The sequence below is a fragment of the Oncorhynchus mykiss genome, chromosome 29 (genome assembly GCF_057628025.1).
Source record: "Oncorhynchus mykiss isolate SJ-2025 chromosome 29, ASM5762802v1, whole genome shotgun sequence".
In the NCBI taxonomy this organism is placed as follows: Eukaryota; Metazoa; Chordata; class Actinopteri; order Salmoniformes; family Salmonidae; genus Oncorhynchus; species Oncorhynchus mykiss.
In genome coordinates, this window is record NC_143050.1 from 35,472,401 (window position 1) to 35,498,023 (window position 25,623).

At 43.8% G+C, this 25,623-nt stretch overlaps 1 protein-coding gene across 1 annotated transcript in view; it reads left to right on the forward strand.

Moving 5' to 3' along the window:
* Positions 1 to 1,319: 1,319 nt before the first annotated feature.
* Positions 1,320 to 25,623, forward strand: part of gfra2b (GDNF family receptor alpha 2b) — a 77,556-nt gene continuing 53,252 nt past the window's right edge. The window contains exons 1-2 of the mRNA XM_036968151.2: positions 1,320 to 2,240; positions 7,600 to 7,899. Of these exons, the coding sequence (XP_036824046.2) occupies positions 2,201 to 2,240; positions 7,600 to 7,899 (340 nt within the window). The 5' untranslated portion in view covers positions 1,320 to 2,200. The remainder of the gene's footprint in view (positions 2,241 to 7,599; positions 7,900 to 25,623) is intronic.

The window sequence follows — 25,623 nt, forward strand, 5'->3', positions numbered from 1 at the left end:
GGTTAGTGAGGAAAGAGAGTGATGAGAGGAGATATTGGGAATGATTTAAAGTAGGTTGTATGGGGAAACTGTGCCGGATACAATTCAGTGTGTGTGTGTGTGTGTGTGTGTAGTTGGGATCACTGTTGACCCATCTTATTGTTGTGTGAGTTTCACCCTGCAGCGCAGAAAGCAGTAATACTATTGGATGCATATTAGCATCTGTGTGTGTGTGTGTGTGTGTGTGTGTGTGTGTGTGTGTGTGTGTGTGTGTGTGTGTGTGTGTGTGAGTGTGTGAGTGTGTGTGTGTGTAAGCAGGGTTAGGTAGGTTACATTCTAAATGTAATCCGTTACTAGTTACCTGTCAAAAATTGTAATCAGTACCATAACTTTTGGATTACCCAAACTCAGTAACAAAATCTAATTACTTTCAGTTACTTTCGGATTATTTTCCCTTTAACACGCATTAGAAGAAGACAAATAGGATCCATCAAATGCATTTGGTGTGTCATCATAATGGTCTCTCACTCAACAAGATCTTATAGTTTTCCTTCAAAATTCGACTAATTATGGATTTACGTCTATTTTTTACACATTTATTCAGAGAGATTAAGGTCTATGGTTGTGAACTGCCGCAGCACAGTGGTCTGAGCAGAGCATTTCAGCTCTTAGCATTGTGAGTTTTACCCAGGGCTGGGCAATTGTTTTTCTTTTTTTGGTGAGCACCAAGGCATGCATCGACATGCTCAGGACCTTTTCAAACGTCCACATATTAAGTCTATTTTTAGTGATCAGGCTGCTCTGACTTGTTGTCAGACTGGCTCAGGTGGAACAAATTTAAAGGCCCAATGCAACTGTTTTTATCTCAATATCAAATCATTTTACGGTAATTGTTTTCAATCAAAATGATAAAAAATAAAAATAAACAGCTTTTTAGCAATAGCAAGTATTTAGCTAGTAGTGGTTGGGGAGTGGTCTGAGTGGGAGGGTAAAACTGAAAACTAGCTGTTATTGGCAGAGAGGTTTGGAACTCTCATTCTTACAACATTATGAAATCAGTTACTCCCCAACCCTGTGTTTGTGAGTGTATGTCTATTACCCTCACCCGGTTTGATTAATGCCCTACACCACAGGTCATGCACCGTCTCAGTTCACTATAGAATAAGTGTACGTGTGTATAGGGGCCTGAGAGTGTTTGAGTGAGTGTGCGTTGTGTGAAAAACAGCTACTCTCATTGCATTCGTGGTGACGTGCAGAGCCCATACATTCATGTATGTGAGGAGAGAGAGAGAGAGCGAGAGAGCGAGAGACAGAGAGACAGAGAGACAGAGAGAGAGAGAGAGATTTCCTGCCTCCCTCTGATAGAACAGGAGCTGCTTTTCTCCTGCAGGCGGACTTGAGGCTCCTGGAGTGAATTAGAACTCTCCTAGATCTATTACAGGTTGACTGTCTCCCGGCCAGGCGTGTGTAGGCTACCATCACATAGGCTACACACTCCCGGTCTCGGAAGTTTAATTATTTTAATGACATCTGGACTAAACAGCCATCAGCTGCCCCTGTGAGACGGGAAGAACAACAGAGTTAGAAATAGCATACTGCTTGCTTTCTGACGTCCTTCTCTCCTTCCGTCAACTCCCCCCCCCCCACCCTCTCTCTCATTCTCTTTCTCTTTCGCTCACTCAAGCGCACACACCATCCTCCATCACACACTCACAGATGAAAGTTTGACTGCGTGTGGCTTCTGGTGAAGGATAGAGCGTTTTTAAACGGAATCCTCGAATCGAAGTCAGAGAGGAACGGGCACTCTCAAACCTTTTAGCAGACACCGGACATTCAGTCAGTCAAGCAGTTTTCTTGGTCCCACGGCAGGTCTCTGTCTCGCATGGACGAACGTTATTACCTGGGAAACTTTGGATGATTTTCAACAATCGCTCCTTCCAGAGAGGATGTTAACGTTCATGGTCCGTTTCACATGAAAACCCTCTGTCTGAGTATGTGTGTCTGTGTAGCCTGTGTGCATGGTTTCAAATGAGGACCTGCGTGTGTTTGTTTTTGGTTTCGTCCGGCACGGCTGTGGTTTTTGGATTATTAACCGGTGAGGAGCAGTGTTAGAGATGTTTCTCTGTTTTAACGATTTACCAATTTATTTAGCCGTTAACGGCTGACCCGGAAAGTCCACATTCCGCCTCGTGACTTCGGGATTACTGCTCTGGAACCTGCAATGATTCTGTTGAACGTTTTCAGCGTGCTGTTTCTGCTGGGTGAGTACACACACACACACACACACACACTCACACACACACTCACAGACACACACACACACACACACACACACACAATGACCAAACATTCAGTTAGGGACATACCAGTAACTCATGCCTCCACACACTAAACAATTAGGGTTCTTTGGGAAGCGTGGTGGTTTTATGTGGAACCATAATGACTCAAAGATCTTCAACAGTTTTTTATTTTTCACAAAAAGGTGCTTTGCTCTTTTAGTGATAATTCAAATATAGGGGAGGTGGCTAATTAGCATGTTTGGGGGCGTAGTTTTGTCACAGCTCTTTTTGTGCAATCGTGAGTGATAGTGTCATTCCAATGTATATTTAGTGTTGTGTTATGCCATTCCATATTATAAGATGGTGTATGGCGAGATGACACAAGGCAGAAAGAAGAGCACGATGTTTCAAACCCAGACCGAAATACAAGCAGAGAACTTTCTCCTTTGAGTCAAACAGGAGACATAATTACATGTTACTCTCCTGAAAACCCTGAGCAGTCGACCGAGTGTGAACTCTCTGAAATGTTACCTGACAGAAGTGAGGTGAAGGCTTCTGAGCCTCAAAGCAATGACGAGGAAAATGCCCAGTATGACTCTGGCCCCGTGGGAGTACGTCTTGTGAAGAATGCGGATCCATTCCTTTTGGCCGATCTGTTTGTGGTATCAGGCTGGGTGAAGAAGGGTTTGGGTTTTGTCAAGAAGTTAACTTTTTGTGCGTCTGCTGGTCAGGGGGAGAGGGCTGTTTCAGGATGAGGGTTGTGTCCTTCTTTGCTCTCCGGAGTAGAGTGCCGCTGAAAGGAGTGATAACTGGGGTGGCAGTTGAGTGTTGAAGTGAAGTTGAGGATCCCCCGGTGTCTGTAGTAAAGGACATTCGTGAACATTTTGTTTGAATATATTTTTTGAATTCTGATTTTTCAGGAGGTGCTGCAGAACCCCCGGCTATAGTGGCCATTAATTGTACCGCACAGATGGAATGTAAACCCCAGAAGATTGAATTGGTCGAAGCAGCAGAGATGTTTTTGTGTGTCAGAGATTTTAGTGCAGAAAAACTGCAGGGGGTTTTGAGAGAAGGGGTTCCAGCCTCCCAGGGCGACGGCCTGGTGTAGGATCTGTTAGGGCCAAAGTAGTGGAAGGGAGTGGTGGAAGGGAGTGGTGGAAGGGAGTGGTGGAAGGGAGTGGTGGGGTGTGTTGCTGATAGTGGTAATTATATATGGCGGTGAAACTTTGTTTACTTTCCATTAAAAAAAACATTTGAGACCATATGTGCAATGCACTATCCGAACTGTGAAAGGCAGCAAAGTGTCTAGTCTGACGGAAAACCACATGAATAAGAGTAGTATTACTTTTTATATATGACTATGACCAGTGACAGTATCTTGTGAAAGACTCATGTATTGCCTTGTGTCAATTGAAAACGACTGACTAAATCATTTAGAACCGTATGACCATGGTTCTTTATAGAACCTTCAAAAAAGGGTTCCACCATGGTTACAAGACAAAGAACCCCCATCTGGTACTATTTAGAACCACCTGGTGCCTTGCTGCTGCTAGGGAAGGTTTGTGATCTAAAGGGATGTTGGTAAAAGTAGAATGTAGAGCCTATTATTATGTGACCTGATGTAGTAAGCATGTAAAGGTGATTCAGGGTAATATATATCAAACATAGTTCTTTAGATGGTAAAATATGAAGAGACGTTCAAGCTCTCCCGTCTGGTAGAAGCTGACGGTCAAAGGGACAGCGCATGAGGCACGTTCCCTCCGTCTCAGCTGCTTGCTAAAGTGTGTGTGCATGTGAATCTGGTTGCCGCTGTGTCTGACGACTGCATGGGCTCGCGCGGCAGAACTGTCCTTGGTGCTGAAATCTGTTCACGGTCGTGGCACTAGCCTGTGGTGTGTCACATTTTTGCCTTCCACGTGCTACCTGCATGTTTGTCCAGTCAGGCACACTGTGTAATCGCTATGATTTTTTTATAGATTAATCTAGAACCCATTACTCACAAATCCAGAAGTTTACACAGTTTTCCTATATTTACATTATTGATATTTTTGTCATGTTTTGAGGTGATCTAAAACAGGAGAGAAGAGGGAAATGGGGAGGGGTGAAAGAGAGAGAGAGAGAGAGGGGGGGAGAGATTGGGATAGAGAGGACAGGAGGGAATGGATAGGAGTGGAGAAGGGAGAGGAGAGTAGAGGATGTGAGGAGAGAGGCTAGAAGGATGGAAGAGGTGGAGGATAGAGGAGAGGTTATTTCCCCTGACAGTATTTGACACGTTCAGAGAACTCCCTTGTAAACAGCATGTAGCCAGCTCTACACTGCTACCACACATACACCAGTAGCGTAGCCAGAAATTCATTGGTGGGTGGGCCTGCAGAAATGTTGTTTGCACAGTTCACAATTGGCTCGGCAGGCCTCTCAGTTTAACTGGATCCCATCCAGGATATCGGCTGAACTAATTGGGGTGGTGGGGGAACTAATAGTCTGATTCGTGACAATATTATTAATAGCCTATATTCATTGTCAAATCACGAGTGAAGATGCGGATGTACAGCGTGTGCATTTGAGGCAGCAAACAGAGACATGCTTTTTTTTATATACCAAAATGCGAATTCTTCACATCAAGTTCCATGCAGTCCAGACCTCTTGAATTAGATAGACCATCTATCAGAAGAGAGTCTCAGGTTCACAATGCACATACACGTTGATTTTAGAATCAGTGTTCCACAGGAATAAAATACAGGAGTGTTGACTGTGATTAAGGCAATGGACTATGAGCTGTCTTATTTGCTAACTGAACAAATTCAGAAGCACATTGACATCATTTCCTCAATGCGCAATAAATCCGCATTAAATCAATTTAATACACCGTCACAAAGAAATGTGTGATTTCGTTTAGGCAGGTCTTTAAGGAACCTTATGGTGCAAAAAAAAATTATGTGTTTCAAATGAACATAAAGGCCAATCAGATCAGATTTTTGTTGCATTAGATTAGGCATGCACTCTCTTACACCAAACAAAGGTCATGATAATAGGCTACAATGTACAGCACAGTAAACCAGTGCAACATACAGGAAAGAAACAGGGGGAAAAAATAACATAGAACTGCCATCATTGTCAGACTCACAGCCACAGCAGAAGATGACAGGGCTTGGTGTTGAACTTTGAAATGTCATCACCATAAGCCAAAGACTCAGTCAGTTCTCCTTCAAAAGAGAGCAGTGACAAATTGTTCAAGCGCCCTGTGAGCATGGATGCCCTGTTGCACGCTTTGATCCGATTGACAGTGGAGAATAGACATTCTACAGTGTAGCTGGTGATAGGCAGAGTGATTACGTCTCGAGGAAGCCTGTTCATGTTGGGGAAAATGTATTTGGGACATGTATCAAGCACCACGATGAGTGTATTGCAATGTAGATGGGGAGGCAGGGTAGCCTAGTGGTTAGAGCGTTGGACTAGTAACCGGAAGGTTGCTAGTCCCCGAGCTGACAAGGTACAAATCTGTCGTTCTCCCCCTGAACAGGCAGTTAACCCACTGTTCCTAGGCCGTCAATGAAAATAAGAATTTGTTCTTAACTGACTTTCCTAGTTAAAGAAAATAAAATGTAAAGCTGTCCTATCAGGGCTCATCAGAGTTCCATTCTTGGGTTGTTGCTCAGTTGTTTTTTTAATCTCGGGGTGCAAGTTAATTAAGAGCCTCCTGGTTTTCGTGGTGCCCACGCAATAGCATGTACTGCTTGGCACATAAAAGCACGATACCTCTTACAGCTTTGATGTGCGCTCGACTCCTTTCAATGTAGGATGCTGCACATGCCTCTGTTGACCTGCTTAAGAATATTTCCACATCTTGACTGGTGCCATTCTTCAAAGTGTGGCTCTGTCTGCGTTGCTAGCTTCACCTCTTAAGGATCCGTCCCTTTTTTTCAATTATAGCCTAAAATGAAAAACACAAATCTAACTGCCCATAGCTCAGGTCATAGTGCAAGGATATGCATATTCTTGAAACCATTTGAAAGGAACCACTTTGAAGTTAATGTAGGAGAATATAAAACATTAAATCTGGTAAAAGATAATACAAAGAAAAAAACATGCATTTTTTGTGTGTTTTTTATTGTACCACCATCTTCAAAATGCAAGAGAAAGGCCATAATGTATTATTCCAGCCCAGGTTCCGTTTGGATTTTGACCACTAGGTGGCAGCAGTGTATGTGCAAAGTGTTGGACTGATCCAATGAACCATTGCATTTCTTTTCAACATTTTGTGCCAATACTGCCCAAATGTGCCTAATTGGTTTATTAATACATTTTCAAGTTCATAACTGTGCACTCTCCTCAAACTATAAAATGTTATTCTTTCACTGTAATAGCTACTGTAAATTGGACAGTGCAGTTAGATTAACAAAAATGTAAGCTTTCTGCCAATATCAGATATATCTATGTCCTGGGAAATGTTCTTGTTACTTATAACCTCATGCTAATCACATTAGCCTATGTTAGCTCAACCTTATCGCGGGGGACCCACTGATCCTGTAGAGGTTTTAACACAAAACTGTCTGATATGCTTCAAATCTTTAAAACCAATCTTAATGAACCAATCCTCCATATCCACATCAGGAAAAAGGCCGACTTTCTGGCTATACAAAGCATCTCTTGATATATTATATATTTCATCCCTTGAAATGATTCTATCCTTGCCCATAATCGTTAGTGTTGCAGGGAACCCTGGCAGTTTGTGCTGGGAAGCAGGCTCGTGTATTGCCGACATGTCTGCAGGTTCTGATGAAGCCGGCGCAAGGGCTGTGGCCGAAGGAACTGAAACCACTTCAGGGAAGTGGTTTCAGTTCTTTCAACTTCAGGGTCAGTCGTTGGTGACTTCAGGGGTCAGTCTTTGGTGGCTTTGAGGTCAGTCGTTGATGGGTTCGGCTTCGCAGTCAGTTGTTGGTGGCTTCAGCTTCGGGGTCAGTCATTGGTGGCTACGGGGGCAGTCTTAGTGGCTTTGGCTTCCGGGTCAGCCATTGGTGGCTTCGGCTTCTAGGTCAGTCATTGGTCGCTTTGGGTTCGGGTTCAGTCGTGGGTGGCTTCAGGATCTGTCATTGGTGGCGCAATAAGATGCTCGGGAGGAGACCGCCTATCCTCGTCTTCTATATGCAGTCGCTTCAAAGATTTGAACAGTGAGGTTTGTTTGTCAATTTTACTTGTTTTTGTTAGTCAAGTTGGCTCATGAGTCTTGACTATAATTACGATCTTACCCCCCAGATGCTGTGTGGGTGGGGGGTGTTAGTGTCAGGGTTAACGATTATTCACATCATGATTGATCATTATTCCTCTTCTCTCTCTGCTGCAGGGTGTGTTTGTGTGGTGTGTGTGTGTGGACATGGATGGAGGGAGTCCCTGGAGTGTGTGCGGGCATTAGAGCTGTGTAACGGGGACAGCCAGTGCAGCTCCAGCTACAGGATTATGCGTCAGTGCCTGTCAGGCGGGGCGCGGGATCGCCAGACCATGCTGGCTAGCAGGGAGTGCCAGGGTGCCATAGAGGTCCTACAGGATTCGTCGCTCTACAACTGTCGCTGTAAGAGAGGCATGAAGAAAGAACTACAGTGTCTGCAGAACTACTGGAGTATACACCAGGGCCTGACAGAAACCGGTGAGTTACCTGGGCTACGCACAAGGAGGGAGGGGGTTGCCTGGAGTGCATCTGCTGGCTCCGAACTCAATGCTCCCTTTGTGTTTGTGTGTGTGTGTTCACGGTGGCTCCACACACACACACACACACACACACACACACACAAACTCTCTCTCTTTCTGGGCACGGGTAGCTGGCCTAGTTTAGTGGTTGAGGCAGTAGGCCTCATTAAGGAGTTTCTCTCTTTGTTCTCCCTTCCTCTCTGGACGTTTGCTGCCAACACAAACCCACAAACACATGAGCACACATATGACAATGCACAAACACACACACTCAAGGGCATACACACTCTCCCCCTCAGCATGACTGGTGGCACACAGAGCTCAAGGGCACAGACAGAGTGAAAGCGAGCTAGAGAGGGAGCTTCTAGGTGACTGTTATCAGATATAATACATTTGTCATTGTGGCTTCCTGTTTTGCCCATAAAGAAACATTTAAATGTTGTGTTTATATAAGCATCCCAGCTTTGTGTGTGTGTGTGTGTGTGTGTGTGTGGGGGGGGGGGGTCTGTATTATACTCTAGTATTTTCAGAAATATACTGGCTCACTAAACAAATAGAGGGAGGAGAGGAGAGGAATGGAGAAGACAATGAGGTGAAGAGAGGTGAAGAGGAGAGGAATGGAAAGGAATGCGTGACAACAAACAACAAATATATAAAGATAACTCTATTCCATTACTCAACCATATGAAAACAGATCTAATTACATTGAATAATCTTCCCATGAATTGTACAGGTAGAATTAACCTCTTTACAAAGGCATGGCTGATAAAGTCTTTGTGTTTACTTTCAGTAAGTAATACCAATTGCCCCACCGAAGTATACCTGGTCATAAGACTTTATATGGGTGGTTTAAACCTTCCAGACTTGGAATTGTATCAACTCTCTACCCAGGGCTTTTACTTGTGACATATCGTTAAATGCACCAATGAGGAACAATGCTTACATCTTCAAGATGTGCACGCTCATCCCCAGAATCGTTTCACGTGTCTATTTTCAAAGGATAACGCTAAGAACATGTACAACGTCATAGTATAACAATATGGAAGAAAATGAAACGTATTCTACAAGAACCAATATCACTTCCTTAAAACACAACCTTATGGAACTATCGTTGGGTAGCTTTTCAGAATTCATCGATTGTCACGCCCTGGCCATAGAGAGGTTTTTATTCTCTATTTTGGTTAGGCCAGGGTGTGACTAGGGTTGGCATTCTAGTTTCCTTATTTCTATGTTGGTGTGGTTCCCAATGAGAGGCAGTTGTCTATCGTTGTCTCTGATTGGGGATCATATATAAGTTGTCCTTTTTTGTTTGGGTTTTGTGGGTAGTTGTTTTCTGTTTTTAGTGTCTGCACCTGACAGGACTGTTTCGGTTTTCCCTCTTTGTTATTTTGTTCGAGTGTTTTGAGTATTAAATTTATCATGAACACTTACGACGCTGCATTTTGGTCCCCTCCTTCATATGACGATCGTTACAGAACTACCCACCCAAAAAGGACCAAGCAGCGTGTTCAAGAGGAACAGGGATCCTGGGCCCGGGAGAAAAGAGAGTGGAGGACATCCTGGACCTGGGAGGAGGTTATGGCAGGGGACAATACCCTGCCATGGAAACAGGTGGAAACAGCGAAAGAGGAACGGTGACGATACGAGGGGACACGGCTAGCACGGAAACCCGAGAGGCAGCTCCAAAAATATTTGGGGAGGGGGCACATGAGGAGAGTGGCAGAGTCCAGGGTTCAGACCTGAGCCAACTCCTCGTGCTTACGGTGGGGAGCGTGTGACTGGTCAGGCACCGTGTTATGCAATGATGCGCACGGTGTCTCCAGTGCGCATTCACAGCGCAGTGCGTCCTGTGCCAGCTCCCCGCATTTGCAGGTCGAAAATAAACATTCAGCCAGGACGGGTTGTGCCAGCTCTACGCTCCAGACCTCCAGTGCGCCTCAACAGTCCAGTACGTCCTGTGCCTCCAACCCGCACACCCCCTGAGGTGCATGTCATCAGCCCGGTGCCACCTGTACCGGTCCCACGCATCAGGCCTCCAGTGCGCCTCCACAGTCCAGTACGTCCTATGCCTCTTCCCCACACTCGCCCTGAGGTGCATGTCATCAGCCCGGTGCCACCTGTACCGGTCCCACACATCAGGCCTCCAGTGCGCCTCCACAGTCCAGTACGTCCTGTGCCTCTTCCCCACACTCGCCCTGAGGTGCGTGTCATCAGCCCGGTGCCACCTGTACCGGTCCCACGCATAAGGCCTGCAGTGCACCTCCACAGGCCAGAGCTTCCGGTGACAGTTCCCAGTCCAGAGCTTCCGGTGACAGTTCCCAGTCCAGAGCTTCCGGTTACAGTTCCCAGTCCAGAGCTTCCGGTGACAGTTCCCAGTCCAGAGCTTCCGGTGACAGTTCCCAGTCCAGAGCTTCCGGTGACAGTTCCCAGTCCAGAGCTTCCGGTGACAGTTCCCAGTCCAGAGCTTCCGGTGACAGTTCCCAGTCCAGAGCTTCCGGCGACAGTTCCCAGTCCAGAGCTTCCGGCGACAGTTCCCAGTCCAGAGCTTCCGGTGACAGTTCCCAGTCCAGAGCTTCCGGTGACAGTTCCCAGTCCAGAGCTTCCGGCGACAGTTCCCAGTCTTTCCGGCGACGCTTCACAGTTCCCAGTCCTTCCGGCGATGCTTCACAGTCCGGAACCTCCAACGACGGGCCACAGTCCGGAACCTCCAACGACGGGCCACAGTCCAGAAACTCCAACGACGGTCCACAGTCCGGAACCTCCAGCGACGGTCCCTAGTCCGGAACCTCCAGCGACGGACCTCAGTCCGGAGCCTCCAGCGACGGTCCCCAGTCCGGAACCTCCAGCGACGGTCCCCAGTCCGGAGCCTCCAGCGACGGTCCCCAGTCCGGAGCCTCCAGCGACGATCGTTACACCGATAAATTGTTCCGAAAACTAAAGGCATAGAAACCATAAATGACTTGGTAACAGGAAATAAATGTATTTCCATAATAGATTTAAAAAGTAATTTTGGACTGAACAATGTACATAGGTTCAAATACAGTGCATTCAGAAAATGTTCAGACCCCTTGACTTTTTCCACATTTTGTTACAGCCTTATTCTAAAATTGATTGAATAAAATGTTTTCCTCATCAATCTACACACAATACCCCATAATGACAAAGCAAAAACATATATTTTTTAAATTGTTGCAAATTTATTAAAAATAAAAAACTAAAATACCTTGAGCTCAGGTGCATCCTGTTCCCTTTGATCATCCTTCAGATGATTCTACAACTTCATTGGAGTCCACCTGTGATAAATTCAATTGATTGGACATGATTTGGAAAGGTATACACCTGTCTACATAAGGTCCCACAGTTGACAGTGCATGTCAGAGCAAAAAGTATTGATCTGTGGAAGGGTACCAAAACATTTCTGCAGCATTGAAGGTCCCCAAGAACACAGTGACCTCCATCATTCTTAAATGAAAGTAGTTTGGAACCACCAAGACTCTTCCTAGAGCTGGCTGCCTGGCCAAACTGACCAATCGGGGGAGATTGTCCTTGGTCAGGGAGGTGACCAATAAGCCGATGGTCACTGTGACAGCGCTCCAGAGTTCTTCTGTGGAGATGGGAGAACCTTCCAGAAGGACAACCATCTCTGCAGCACTCCACCAATCAGGCCTTTATGGTAGAGTGACCAGACGGAAGCCACTCCTCAGTAAAAGTGAGAGACTAGTCAAGATCGAGGGAAAGATGAATGGAGCAAAGTACAGAGAGGTCCTTGATAAACCTGCTCCAGAGCTTTCAGACTGGCGTGATGGTTCACCTTCCAACTGGACAACGACCCTAAGCACACCGCCAAATAGCTATGCTGTGACACTCCCCATCCAACCTGACAGAGAACAATGGGAGAAACTCCCCAAATACAGGTGTGCCAAGCTTGTAGCGTCATACCCAAGGAGACTCGAGGCTGTAAACACTGGCAAAGGTGTTTCAACAAAGTACTGAATAAAGGGTCTGAATAGTTATGTAAATGTGATATTTCAGTTTTCTGTTTTTTTATACATTTGCAAACATTTCTTAAAATCAGTTTTTGCTTTGTCATTATGGGGTATTGTGTGTAGATTGATGAGAAAAACAACAATTTAATACATTTTAGAATAAGGCTGTAACGTAACAAAATGTGGAGAAAGTCAAGGGGTCTACTTTCCGAATTACATATCACAACATTTCGATTGAAAATCTTTTGGACATCAGAGCAACCTTGAGGGAATCTTATTTTAGTCAGAAAGTAATGTCCATATGATACCTTGCAGATCCAATTGAAAATCTCTTAGAAAAAATATAAACTATTGGAACCCAGACTTAAAAAAGAACTGATGTTGGCACAAGATGGAGGGAAAGTTGCAGCATAACTAACAAAATGACAGTAAAACATTTAATCAAGTATAAACTAATGTAGAGAATTTATAAAATGAGACTAAATGTACAAATGTTACAGCACAACGGCAGAGTCAAGCCTTTAGTGTAAAACTAATAATGACTCAATAATCCATGCTTTCTGGGAATGCTATAAAGACCAGAAGTTGTGGGCGGAGCTGTCCATTTGTATGTAAACATACTTTTAATCCATCTGTCTGCATATTTCAAGACATGGGGGTGTAGTGAAAAAACATATACTATCAATCAATCCGCCATGTATGCCCAATGGAGAAATTGAATGATGTATTATTTACATTTTGAAAAGCATGGGCGACCGAGAAAAACTAATTGATACAATTTAAGGCCAACTGGCAAACAATAATGCAGGCACTAAGGATGGGGGAGTTAGCATGCGGGCGTTGGCTGATTAGCTGTAGTCATTTTTTTTGATTGTTACTCGTTTGTAAAATGTTGTATATGGAGTGAAAAAAAAGCAAAAAGGGGAAGAAAAAAATAATAATTTGGGGAAAGGAATACACAAAGCCACATACAAACATCTTTTTTGGCCTTCTTGAGTAAGGCAGCTTCAAAATGCAGGTGTTTCAGCCTAGCTCAGTGCTTTCTGTGGTGTTGGGCAGCCAACGGAAAATACAGCGCATGGGCTTGGTAATGTTCTCTAGTTGTGCCGTGATTGATTCAGTGTTCTGTCACTCATGGGATAACTACGTTACCGCAAAATCTACAGGGAAAGTTTGAAAGTTCAAGCCCCTTGGATGCTGCCATAGATTTACATTAGAAGTGCCCATCCAAGAAGGCTCAAAGTCATTAACCACAGAGAAAATAAGGTCAAATCACGCTGTGTCTACCGTAGATTTGATTTGGCTAATCATGTCAACATTATTCCTTTGAAATCTTAGCTAGCAAGCTAGACAAGCAGTCATCATCATGAATCAAGTCGACAGTGTATTGGCAAATCCTTTTCAATCCTTGTCATATGACGAGAAATTATAGATTAAATTTATCGGTGCTCATCGGCCATTGAACATGAACATTACACAGCAAGTAGGAAATCGCAAATTCAACAATTAGTGGTTTGGAAGGAATCAGTGGCTAGCTGTAAGCGTTGCAAAGCAATCACTAGCCTGCTCTTCGGTGGAGAGGGTGTGTGGTCTAAGTCTGGTTTAAGGGTCTCTTTTCTAAGCTTAAAATTATAAACATTCACATGCATCACCATGGGCCAGAAAAGGTTAAATACATTGGCCATGCTGTCAATCCAGCATGACTTCGCCCATGTTCAAAACAACTGGAAACTCTGAACTGGGAAATCTCAGACTTCAGTGAGTTCAAGACATCTGGGAACAAGATCCGACTGGGAAAATCTGTTTTGAACGGTCATCCAACTCGGAATTCCAAGTTGGGAACACAGGACTCTTTCTAGAGCTCCGACCTGAAGATTACTGACGTCGTGATTCAACCTTGTTTTTTTACAAGTTCCCACTTGTCTTGAAAGAACCGTACATACAGAGAATGCCCGATTTGATGACAAAGTTTGATGACAAAACACACCCATAAGAAGGACCGCTGCGCCACCTTCCTGTTCAAGTGAGCACAGCACACCAAGGTGAGTCCAAAAATGTATTGCATGCTGCTGCATAAATGATGCAATATGCCAGTGAGATATGCATACTGTAGCTAAGATTATAAAATTAAGTTAATGTTGTGTAGTAAGCTGTTAAACCTCTCTGGGATATGTGGGACGCTAGCGTGCAAGATAGCAAATTATGCATGCAAGATAGCAAATTAAAGCTACACTTGTTGTGAATCCAGCCAACATGTCAGATTTCAAAAAGGCTTTTTCGGTGAAAGCAAACAATGCTATTATCTGAGGATAGCACCTCTGTAAACAAAGAGAGAAACCATATTTCAACCCTGCAGGCGCGACACAAAACGCAGAAATAAAAATATAATTAATGCTTTACCTTTGACAACCTTCTTTTGTTGGCACTCCAATATGTCCCATAAACATCATAAATGGTCCTTTTGTTCGATTAATTCCGTCGATATATATCCAAAATGTCAATTTATTTGGCGCGTTGATCCAGAAAAACACCGGTTCCAACTTGCTCAACGTGACGACAAAATATCTCAAAAGTTACCTGTAAACTTTGCCAAAAACATTTCAAACTACTTTTGTAATACAACTTTAGTTATTTTTTTAATTTAAATAATCAATAAAATTGATCTGTGTTCAGTACAGGAAGAAAACAAACTGAAGCTAGCTTTCTGGTCACGCACCTCTATCTAACAGTACACTTCAAGTGACCCTCGTTCAAGATGGCCGTACTTCTTCATTACACAAAGGAATAACCTCATAACCAATTTCTAAAGACTGTTGACATCCAGTGGAAGCGATAGGAACTGCAAGAAGGTCCCTTAGAAATCTGGATTCCCAATGAAAACCCATTGAAAAGAGAGTGACCTCAAAAAAAATTAATCTGAATGGTTTGTCCTCGGGGTTTCGCCTGCTAAATAAGTTATGTTATACTCACAGACATGATTCAAACAGTTTTAGAAACTTCAGAGTGTTTTCTATCCAAATCTATGCATATCTTATCTTCTGGGGATGAGTAGCAGGCAGTTGAATTTGGGCATGCATTTCATCCGGACGTAAAAATACTGCCCCCTGTCACCAAGAAGTTAGTAGCCCTAATAATTTGGTATTTTCCCCCTCATAACTTGGCCTAATGTTCTGACTTGGTGGTGCACATGTAGCCTATAGCCTGTTTTAGAGAAAGGTCATAATTTAATATACTAAGAGCTTTCACTGTCTGCTTATATGCCCCCTTTATTTATCCTACATTTCTGACTTGGTGTACAGGGAGAATAATTTAAGAACGGCTCATGTTCTGAATTCTGTCACTGTACATTTTAAAAGTGCTGAACAAATAGCTATATTGACTATGTCCCTCTTAGCTCGCTCATTAATGTCTTAATCAAAATTACAGATTGCCTCTTATCCTCTCATTGTTTCCTTATGCCATAGTTTGTACATCTCAATTGTCAGTAGAAACCACATTCGTTTAAGCAAGTCAACCATACCTGCTATATATTTTTTCAAAGGCAGTAAATGAGGCTGAATTAACTGTTTCGCAGCCAGACAAGGCTCCGCTGATAGCCAGGTGTAGCTGTGGTAAGGATTCACTCCATGGTTCTGAAAAGAAAGCTCTGGCCGTTTTTGGGCACCGATTGTTACCGTTATAGTGCAAATAATGTATTGTTTAGTGTTGTGTAGTGGCTTTGCTGGCATGCATTAAACTTTCTTTCTTAGTTTGCCCCACCAAGATGTAAATGCTAACATCACCACTGGGAACCATAATGACTCTAAGAACCCTTTCAGCTCTTCCATGCTTCTTTACAGTTCACAAAACGGTTCTTTGCTCTTTTAGTGACAATTAAAATGTAGGGGAGGCAGCTCATTCTAATATTTTGGGGCATGGTTTGCTCAGGCAGGTAGGTCACCCGTGATACAAGTCAGTATTCAATGTCCATCCATGTCTGAGGACGTTGGGAGATGATGTGGAAACCGGCCACTAGGGGCAACAGTGAGCACTGTTACCTTCAAGTAGGCGTTGTGGACGGGGACAGGGACGTGGACGGGGACAGGGACGTGGACTGGAACGGTGGACGGGCAAAATAATCTGCCTCTGTTTGCATGTTTAAATCCAGCGATATAAAAAATGTTATATACAGTATATACAGTATATCACAAAAGTGAGTACAACCCTCACATTTTTGTAAATATTTGAGTATATCTTTTCATGTGACAACACTGAAGAAATGACACTTTGCTACAATGTAAAGTAGTGAGTGTACAGCTTGTATAACAGTGTAAATTGGCTGTCCCCTCAAAATAACTCAACACACAGCCATTAATGTCTAAACCGCTGGCAACAAAAGTGAGTACACCCCTAAGTGAAAATGTCCAAATTGGGCCCAAAGTGTCAATATTGTGTGGCCACCATCATTTTCCAGCACTGCCTTAACCCTCTTGGGCATGGAGTTCACCAGAGCTTCACAACTTGCCACTGGAGTCCTCCTACACTCCTCCATGACGACATCACGGAGCTGGTGGATGTTAGAGACCTTGCACTCCACCACCTTCCGTTTGAGAATGCCCCACTGATGCTCAATAGGGTTTAGATCTGGAGACATGCTTGGCCAGTCCATCACCTTTAACCTCAGCTTCTTTAGCAAGGCAGTGGTCGTGTTGGAGGTGTGTTTGGGGTCGTTATCATGTTGGAATACTGCCCTGCGGCCCAGTCTCCGAAGGGAGGGGATCATGCTCTGCTTCAGTATGTCACAGTACATGTTGGCATTCATGGTTCCCTCAATGAACTGTAGCTCCCCAGTGCCGGCAGCACTCATGCAGCCCCAGACCATGACACTCCCACCACCATGCTTGACTGTAGGCAAGACACACTTGTCTTTGTACTCCTCACCTGGTTGCCGCCACACACGCTTGACACCATCTGAACCAAATAAGTTTATCTTGGTCTCATCAGACCTGGTTCCAGTAATCCATGTCCTTAGTCTGCTTGTCTTCAGCAAACTGTTTGCGGGCTTTCTTGTGCATCATCTTTAGAAGAGGCTTCCTTCTGGGACGACAGCCATGCAGACCAATTTGATGCAGTGTACGACGTATGGTCTGAGCACGGACAGGCTGACCCCCCACCCCTTCAACCTCTGCAGCAATGCTGGCAGCACTCATATGTCTATTTCCCAAAGACAACCTCTGGAAATGACGCTGAGCACGTGCACTCAACCTCTTTGGTGGACCATGGCGAAGCCTGTTCTGAGTGGAACCTGTCCAGTTAAACCGCTGTATGGTCTTGGCCACCGTGCTGTAGCTCAGTTTCAGAGTCTTGGCAATCTTCTTATAGCCCAGGCCATCTTTATGTAGAGCAACAATTATTTTTTTCAGATCCTCAGAGAGTTCTTTGCCATGAGGTGCCATGTTGAACTTCCAGTGACCAGTCAGTATGAGGGAGTGTGAGAGCGATGACACCAAATTCAATTAACACACCTGCTCCCCATTCACACCTGAGACCTTGTAACGAGTCACATGACACAGGGGTAGGAAAATGGCTAATTGGGCCCAATTTGGACATTTTCACTTAGGGGTGTACTCACTTTTGTTGCCAGTGGTTTAGACATTAATGGCTGTGTGTTGAGTTATTTTGAGGGGACAGCAAATTTACACTGTTATACAAGCTGTACACTCACTACTTTACATTGTAGCAAAGTGTCTTTTCTTCAGTATTGTCACATGAAAATATATACTCAAATATTGACAAAAATGTGAGCGGTGTACTCACTTTTGTGATATACTGTATATATATTTGTTTTAAGCCTATCGCAAACCTTAACCATTTGGAGTTAATGTCCAACCTTAACCTTGGAACGATACAGAGAAGTAATCAAGCACTTCTAAATTTGAAGTTTGAGAGACATGGATGAATGTCTAATTCTGACCTGAGACTGTGAGAGCTAGTTGGGTTTGCTCACAGAAAACCGTAAGTGATAGTGTCATACCAGTTTATCTAATTTCTTGTTATGCCATTACATATTATATATGACCATGGCCAGTGACGGCTTCTTGTGAGTGACTCACGCATGGCCTTGTGTCATTTGAGAACATTTGACGAAATCAATCAGTGGTTCTCAATTCTCTCCTCAGGGAGCCCAGCTGTTCCAGAGGTAGCTCACTTGATTGAGCTAAAACACGAAAACATAATGGTTCTAAATAGTACCAGATAGGGGTTCTTTGGGTTGTAACCATAGTGGAACCCTTTTTTGGTGCTATATAGAACCTTTTTTAAATGGTTCTTTATATCAGCAAGAAAAAGGGTTCTGCTATGGTTACAACCCAAAGAACCTCTATCTGGTACTATTTAGAACCATTATGTTTTTGTGTGTACTACAGCGTTTCCCAAACTCGGTCCTCAGGACCCCATGGGGTGCATGTTTCGCCCAGACACTACACAGCTGATTCAAATGATCAAAGCTCGATGATCAGTTGATTATTTGAAATCAGCAGTGTAGTGCTAGGGCAAAAAAACAAAATGTGCCCCCCTTCGGGGTCCCGAGGACCAAGTTTGGAAAACCCTGGTGTAGGAGATAGGAAGACAGAAGAGAGAAAAGAGGAGAGTGGAGGAGAAGATTCATAAAGCTCTGATATATCTGTTGGTCCTTTTTTATCCTGTCGACAGCTGGAGGAAAACAAAATCAGCATTCTGTACATCAAATAACAACAGAACAGATGTGTTTATATACCGGGCATATGTTCACACAAATGTTAACTACGGTTTCTAATGGCCTGAGTAAACTGTGGCTAATCAGGTGAGTCATCCTAGCTTGTTATGAATACGTTGTTGTTTAAGACTCCCTGGGTTGCAATTGTGTCACACCCATTATTTGCTGCTTCCCACTTACAAGTAGTGTTTGACATAATGGAAAGCACACAACGTTTTTTTCTAAAAATTATCAGCAGCCAAAACTGGTCTTAGAAGATGATAGGCTCTGGTTCTGCTGGCATGCATCGAAATGCGTGGCCTTTTTTTGTGTCTTTCTTTTTGCAAATGACTATGAATTAACATTTTTTTCCTCCCCTAAAACGTGTTAATACCATACCTCATATTAAGGTGTGGGAAATTCACTGTGTGACAATAACTAGCAGGTCTATTAGGTTCCAGCAGCTACAAATCAACTGTGGGAACTTGGCGTCTTTCAACACTAGACAACAGAAAGAGCTGGCTGTATATATATACATATCTAAGAGATTGTACACTAGATTGTTTGTGAGGAGATTACCGCATGACTTACAATTAAAACCAGTCAAGCGAATCATTGGCGGTGCTCACTGCTAAAGTGGAAACCTATTCAACTGAAGTGCAATGACTGGAGAAGACCGCCAACGTGACAGAGGTGCGACTCCTTCACCCGGAAACAGCATGAGCTAAGTAGGAAGGGTTGATCAAACGGAAACGGAATCCCTCAAACATCATTCCCCGTAAATTCAATGTGTGAATCACGGGGTTTGAAACTCATGAGGAAGCGGGCAAACCAACTTCCATTCATGAGCAATCTTTTCTATGAACAGTTCGGGCAGGGTCCAAATGCCGCTTAATGCAGGGAAGGGGGATCAGCGTCGACCCAGATCTCAGTGCCGAACTGATAAAACAGAGAGACCTACAACGAGGTGAGATCCCAGCTACACAAGCTAAAACCTGAGATGCTGTTTTGTCCACCGGTAAAATGAATCTTGACACTCCAGAACACAACACACACATTTTCCAATGTCAAGGAAGCCCATCAAACCCAACACACAAGGGGACAAGCCGACAGATGGAACCACATAACTAGCTCATTATTGAGCTATGCAATCCATGCACAATCATGCAGTCTAGCCTATGGCTGTGATGTTGCCCTCAGCATAAGACAATGATGAGGACACCCCCTAATGTTTGGGTACAAGGAGTAATATTAGTATTATTGCTGAGTATTGGACTTGTTCTAATTATATTTCCTATGGTCCAGGACATTTACATAGTGATGACGCCATGTCAATTACTGAACAATTGACAATATCTGGGGGTGTCATAGGTACTGGGACTGCTTTCTTGTGTGGCTACAGCACATTGAATCCATTTGGGCTAAATATGACAATAAGTCGATAGCTATCCCCGACAATTTTTGGTTTAATTTTGTATTTATGTTTTACTACCGGCGAGGAGAGATGGTCATTCCATTGTGGACTACTTACTGTAAGTGATAATGCCAGAGAAGCCGATGTTTGGAAGATATATTGGCACGGGTATTGTTAGGCCCAAGACGATGTCGGGCAAACACCGGTTTCGAAGGAATTCTAACTTTTATAGAAGGGGTTACCAACATATTTAAATAATGATTGACATATTTTCATTTAAAACATTATTTTGATTAATTTATTCATACTATCTAAGCCTTCCACGAGATATAGTCCCAACACAAATTTAAGGTTGCTACCCAAGCCGGCTGGTCGGTCGTTCGTTCTATCGGTTCGGTTACGACCCAGAAGTTCAGTCTTTTTGTTCTGTATCTATGGATGCGGCCCAGTCATTCATTCTAAATGTTCCATTGCCATACTGGCTGACAAAGTTCTTATCCCTTGCTTGCTAGCTAGCCACGGCTAACTTGCAGTCTTGTCAAAAAGCGCAGCCAGAATAACTGCACATCGTTTCGTTTGACCTTTTTTCAATTGACAATTCTTTGTGTACTGTATATCCAAGAAAATGAAGCCAGCTGATTCATGATTTAGACTGGCTGAGAAACACTGCCTGCCTGTCTGTCTCATCCCGACTCCGAACACATTCATTACTTATGGGACAGCTGGAGATCGAATTTGAATACAGAAACAATGTTGCAAATGTCGGAGAGACAGACAGCAAGGTTTATCTTCCCGTATGCTGCTGTGGTGCCAAACTGCTGCAGAACTTCACTTGGTAGTTTATGCTGGTAACAGCTTTCACCAGCCAGCTTCAGTCCATACCACAACAGGAATATGGAGTTGCGAGTGTGCAGTGAAATTCTATTTCTTAACTTTGACTTGACCACACTCATTTGGCTGAACAGCCGTTCAACCTCCGCATTTGAGTGTGGCAAAGAGAGGGTGGCGAGTGTAGCTTTGCACAGTTCTTCAAATGGATTTGACCCGGAAAAGTCAGTGTATTTATTCACTTCACTCCAAAACTCGACTGTATTTTCAGTTGAGTCCCACCTAAACAGATAGATGTTTCTCCATTGGGCTGTTACCCCAGTAGCTCAGCTACATTAATAATTTCAGTGATGCCTTTAATTGTGCTTTAGTGTTTCCTTAACACTGAACAAGGCCATGTTTCGCAGGGATTCTAGGTTGTATGGGAGCCTTGCTTGCAGCTCCTTGCTTAAAGCAACAATGTAGTTGATGCACTGTCTCCGAATGACCTTTTCGTCCTGAGTTGGTACACTGTGCTCTCGAAAAGGTATCCAAGGTATGGTGCTGGACTGAGATGTCCATCAATGGCATCTTTCAGGACATCAATTTTTGCCATAGGGTTGACTACCCTGCGGCAAATTGATGTTAAGAGGTGCACCAGATTGTACAAAAGCTTGACAGGATCTGTTTGATCTCCCTCAAATGACTTCACTGCAACTTGTATGTCGGACAGGATTGATTTCAAGAATGTCAGGTTGACATAGTTGGTCTTGTCCATGTACGTGGCGTGGAGCACATCCACCATGTATCAATGCTCACTGGCCTTTGTCAACTCAAAGTGCAGTTTCAGTTCTTCCCACAGGCTCAATCGATAGCTAACATGTGGCACAAACTTTGGTGATCTGCAGTGGTTTTTGTCCACAATTAATGGTGGCGTACACTGCTTTGTACGCCTCGCGCCGTTTTGTGGAAATCGAAAACCAGTTGCAGGTTTCCCTGATTACTCAATACTCCTAGGGATGGTTTCTTTGGATGCTGCACTGACAGCCAATTGTAAAGAATGGCACACACAGTCGATGAGTACCAAATTGGTCAATGCACATTCTTCCTTTAAAATCCTGTGCACCCCGTTGTGCACCCCAGTCATCACGGAGGCATTATCAGTGCCAATAAACTGAAGATTATTTTTTTAAGGTTACACTTAAGGTTAAGGTTACACAACTACCGCCTTTGCTATTGATCTGGCATCGCCCCCCTCCAATTCAACTTACCCTAGAAATGTGGACACAACGGTTCTTCTTTTAGCACTGAAATACCGAATCACCACACCCAGGTATTTTAAGACACTGACATCAGTGGGCTCATCCAAAAGGAGACTGAACTTCTTATCCCCCACATCTGACGTTACCCTTTTGAGAAAATAAGGAGCCAGTACTCCCTTAACCACTTCTGTGCACTTGGTGCGGTGCATTTGGAAGTTGTTGCTGCCACAGAATCTGAAAAGGCAGCTTTGCAAGCCACTTTAATAATGGGAATTGATGGGAAATGATATAAAATATATCACTAGCCACTTTAAACAATGCTACCTAATATAATGTTTACATACCCTACATTATTCATCTCATATGTATATGTATATACTGTACTCTATATCATATACTGCATCTTTATGTAATACATGTATCACTAGCCACTTTAACTTTGCCACTTTGTTTACATACTCATCTCATATGTATATACTGCACTCAATACCATCTACTGTATCTTGCCTATGCCGCTCTGTACCATCACTCATTCATATATCTTTATGTACATATTCTTTATCCCCTTACACTTGTGTCTATAAGGTATTAGTTTTGGAATTGTTAGCTAGATTACTTGTTGGTTATTACTGCATTGTCGGAAATAGAAGCACAAGCATTTCACTACACTCTCATTAACATCTGCTAACCATGTGTATGTGACAAATCAAATTTGATTTGATTTGACCTAAATGGTCGCATGCTAGCAGCGAACAATGCTTCCGCCATAGTAGCTTCTGCGCTTTTGCAGTTCTCCACTTTCTTAACCCACTGTGGCAATGTAGACTGCGTTGCGAGGTTGTATGGTTTTGATTTATTTATATACTTTGCTGTAGCACAATGTTTTTTGATGTCATACATTTTGCAAGCAGATCTGATTTGCAGTATGCACAGCATGCCCGACAATCATCCCCAATTACTGGCTTCAGCCACCCTTTAAATTCAGGTACAGACTCCCACTCTTTTCTGTACTTCTGGCTGTACAATTTTGATTGAGACATGTTGATTGATGTTGTAAGTTCTGTTCAAGATCAAACATTTGTGACCAACTATATTCATTGGGTTCGTCTCGTTGAACGCGTACTACTGATGCTGCAGTCAGCCAACAATGGCTTGCAATTTGCTGAAATTGCTGCTGGCCTACTGCTGCCTGTGTACGAGCTGAGCGCCTACTGCTGACGTCACTCACAATGCACTTTTGCACCTAGGCACGTGTGTGTGACAGAGACAATTGTTGTTGTGTCATTTAGAGGGAAAATGCGTGTATTTTAGCGTTTGAATCACTTTTCAAAGGTTGCTAAAAGTTCAAAATACAATTTTAAAAGTAGCTAGTCTGAAAAGTTGCCAGGGTAGTCTGAAAAGTTGCTTAATCTAGCAACAAAATTGCCAAATTGGCATCACTGCATGTAGTGTAGTCAGCTAGCTCAAGTTGACACAAGCCATTTCCGTCTGTTCTAAATTTCTCATAAATATCTTGCTGTGCAACCGAGAAAACAAATCACCCAGATAATAATTGTTGTGATGATGGCTTTTAGGTAGGCTACAATGCAATTTTTCGTAGCTGTCTATTTACCACCACAAACTGATGCTGGCACTAAGACCGCACTCAATGAGTTATAGAAGGCCATAAGCAAACAGGAAAATGCTCATCCAGAGGCGGCGCTCCTAGTGGCTGGGGACTTTAATGCAGTGAAAATTGTACCTAATTTCAACCAACATGTTAAAATGTGCAACCAGAGGGGGAAAAAACTCTAGATCACCTTTACTCCACACACAGAGACGCGTACAAAGCTCTCCCTCCATTTGGCAAATCTGACCATAATTCGATCTTCCTGATTCCTGCTAACAAGCAGAAATTAAAGCAGAAAGCACCAGTGACTCACTAAATATGGAAGTTGTCAGATGATGCTACAGGACTGTTTTGCTAGAACAGACTAGAATATGTTCCGGGATTCTTCTGATGGCATTGAGGAGTACACCACATCCGTCACTGGCTTCACAAATAAGTGCATCAATTACGTTGTCCCACAGTGACTGTACGAACATACCCAAACCAGAAGTCATGGATTACAGGCAACATCCGCACTGAGATAAAGGGTAGAGCTGCGGTTTTCAAGGAGTGGAACTCTTACCTGGATGCTTGTAAGAAGTCCTGCTGTGCCCTCTGACAAACCATCAAACAGGCAAAGTGTCAATACAGGACATAGATTGAATCGTACTACACCAGTCCGACACTCGTCGGATGAGGCAGGGCTTGCAAACTATTACAGACTACAAAGGGAAGCACAGCCATGAGCTTCCCAGTGACATGCGCCTACCAGATGAATTAAATTACTTCTCTGCTCACTTCGAGGCAAGCAACACTGAAGCATGCATGTGAGCATCGGCTGTTCCGGACGACTGTGTGATCAAGCTCTCCGTAGCCGATGTGATAAGACCTTTAAACAGGTCAACATTCACAAGGCCGCAGGGCCAGACGGATTACCAGGACGTGTACTCCGAGCATGCGCTGACCAACTGGCAAGTGTCTTCACTGACATTTTCAAACTGTTCCTGACTGAGTCTGCAATACCAAAATGTTTCAAGCAGACCACCATAGTCCCTGTGCCCAAGAACACTAAGGTAATCTGCCTAAATTACTACCGACCCGTAGCACTAACATCTATAGCCATGAAGTTCTTTGAAAGGCTGGTCAGGACTCACATCAACACCATTATCCCAGAAACCCTAGATCCACTCCAATTTGCATACCGCCCCAACAGATCCACAGCTGAGTCAATCTTTATTGCACTCCACACTGCCCTTTCTCACCTGGACAACAGGAACACCTACGTGAGAATGCTATTCATTGACTACAGCTCAGCATTCAACACCATACTGCCCTCAAAGCTCATCACGAAGCTAAGGACCCTGGGACTAAACACCTCCCTATGCAACTGGATCCTGGACTTGCTGACGGACCGCACCCTTGATGGTAAGTGTAGGTAACAACACACCTGCCATGCTGATCCTCAGCATGGGGGCCCCTCTGTGGTATGTCCCCTCCTGTACTCCCCGTTCATTCATGACTGCATGGCCATGTACGACTCCAACACCATCATTAAGTTTGGCGACGACACAACAGCGGTTGGCCTGATCAACAACAACGATGAGACAGCCTATAGGGAGGAGGTCAAAGACCTGGCCGTGTGGTGCAAGGATAACAACCTCTCCCTGAACATGATCAAGACAAAGGAGATGATTGTGGACTACAGGAAAAGGAGGACCGAACATGCCCCCATTCTCCTCGAAGGAGCTGTAGTGGAGCAGGTTGAGAGCTTCAAGTTCCATGGTGTCCATAATCACCAACAAACAGCATGGTCCAAACACACCAAGACAGTCGTGATAAGAGCATCACATAGCCTTTTCCCTCTCAGGAGACTGAAAAGGTTTGGCATGGGTCCTTAGATCCTCTTAAAGTTCT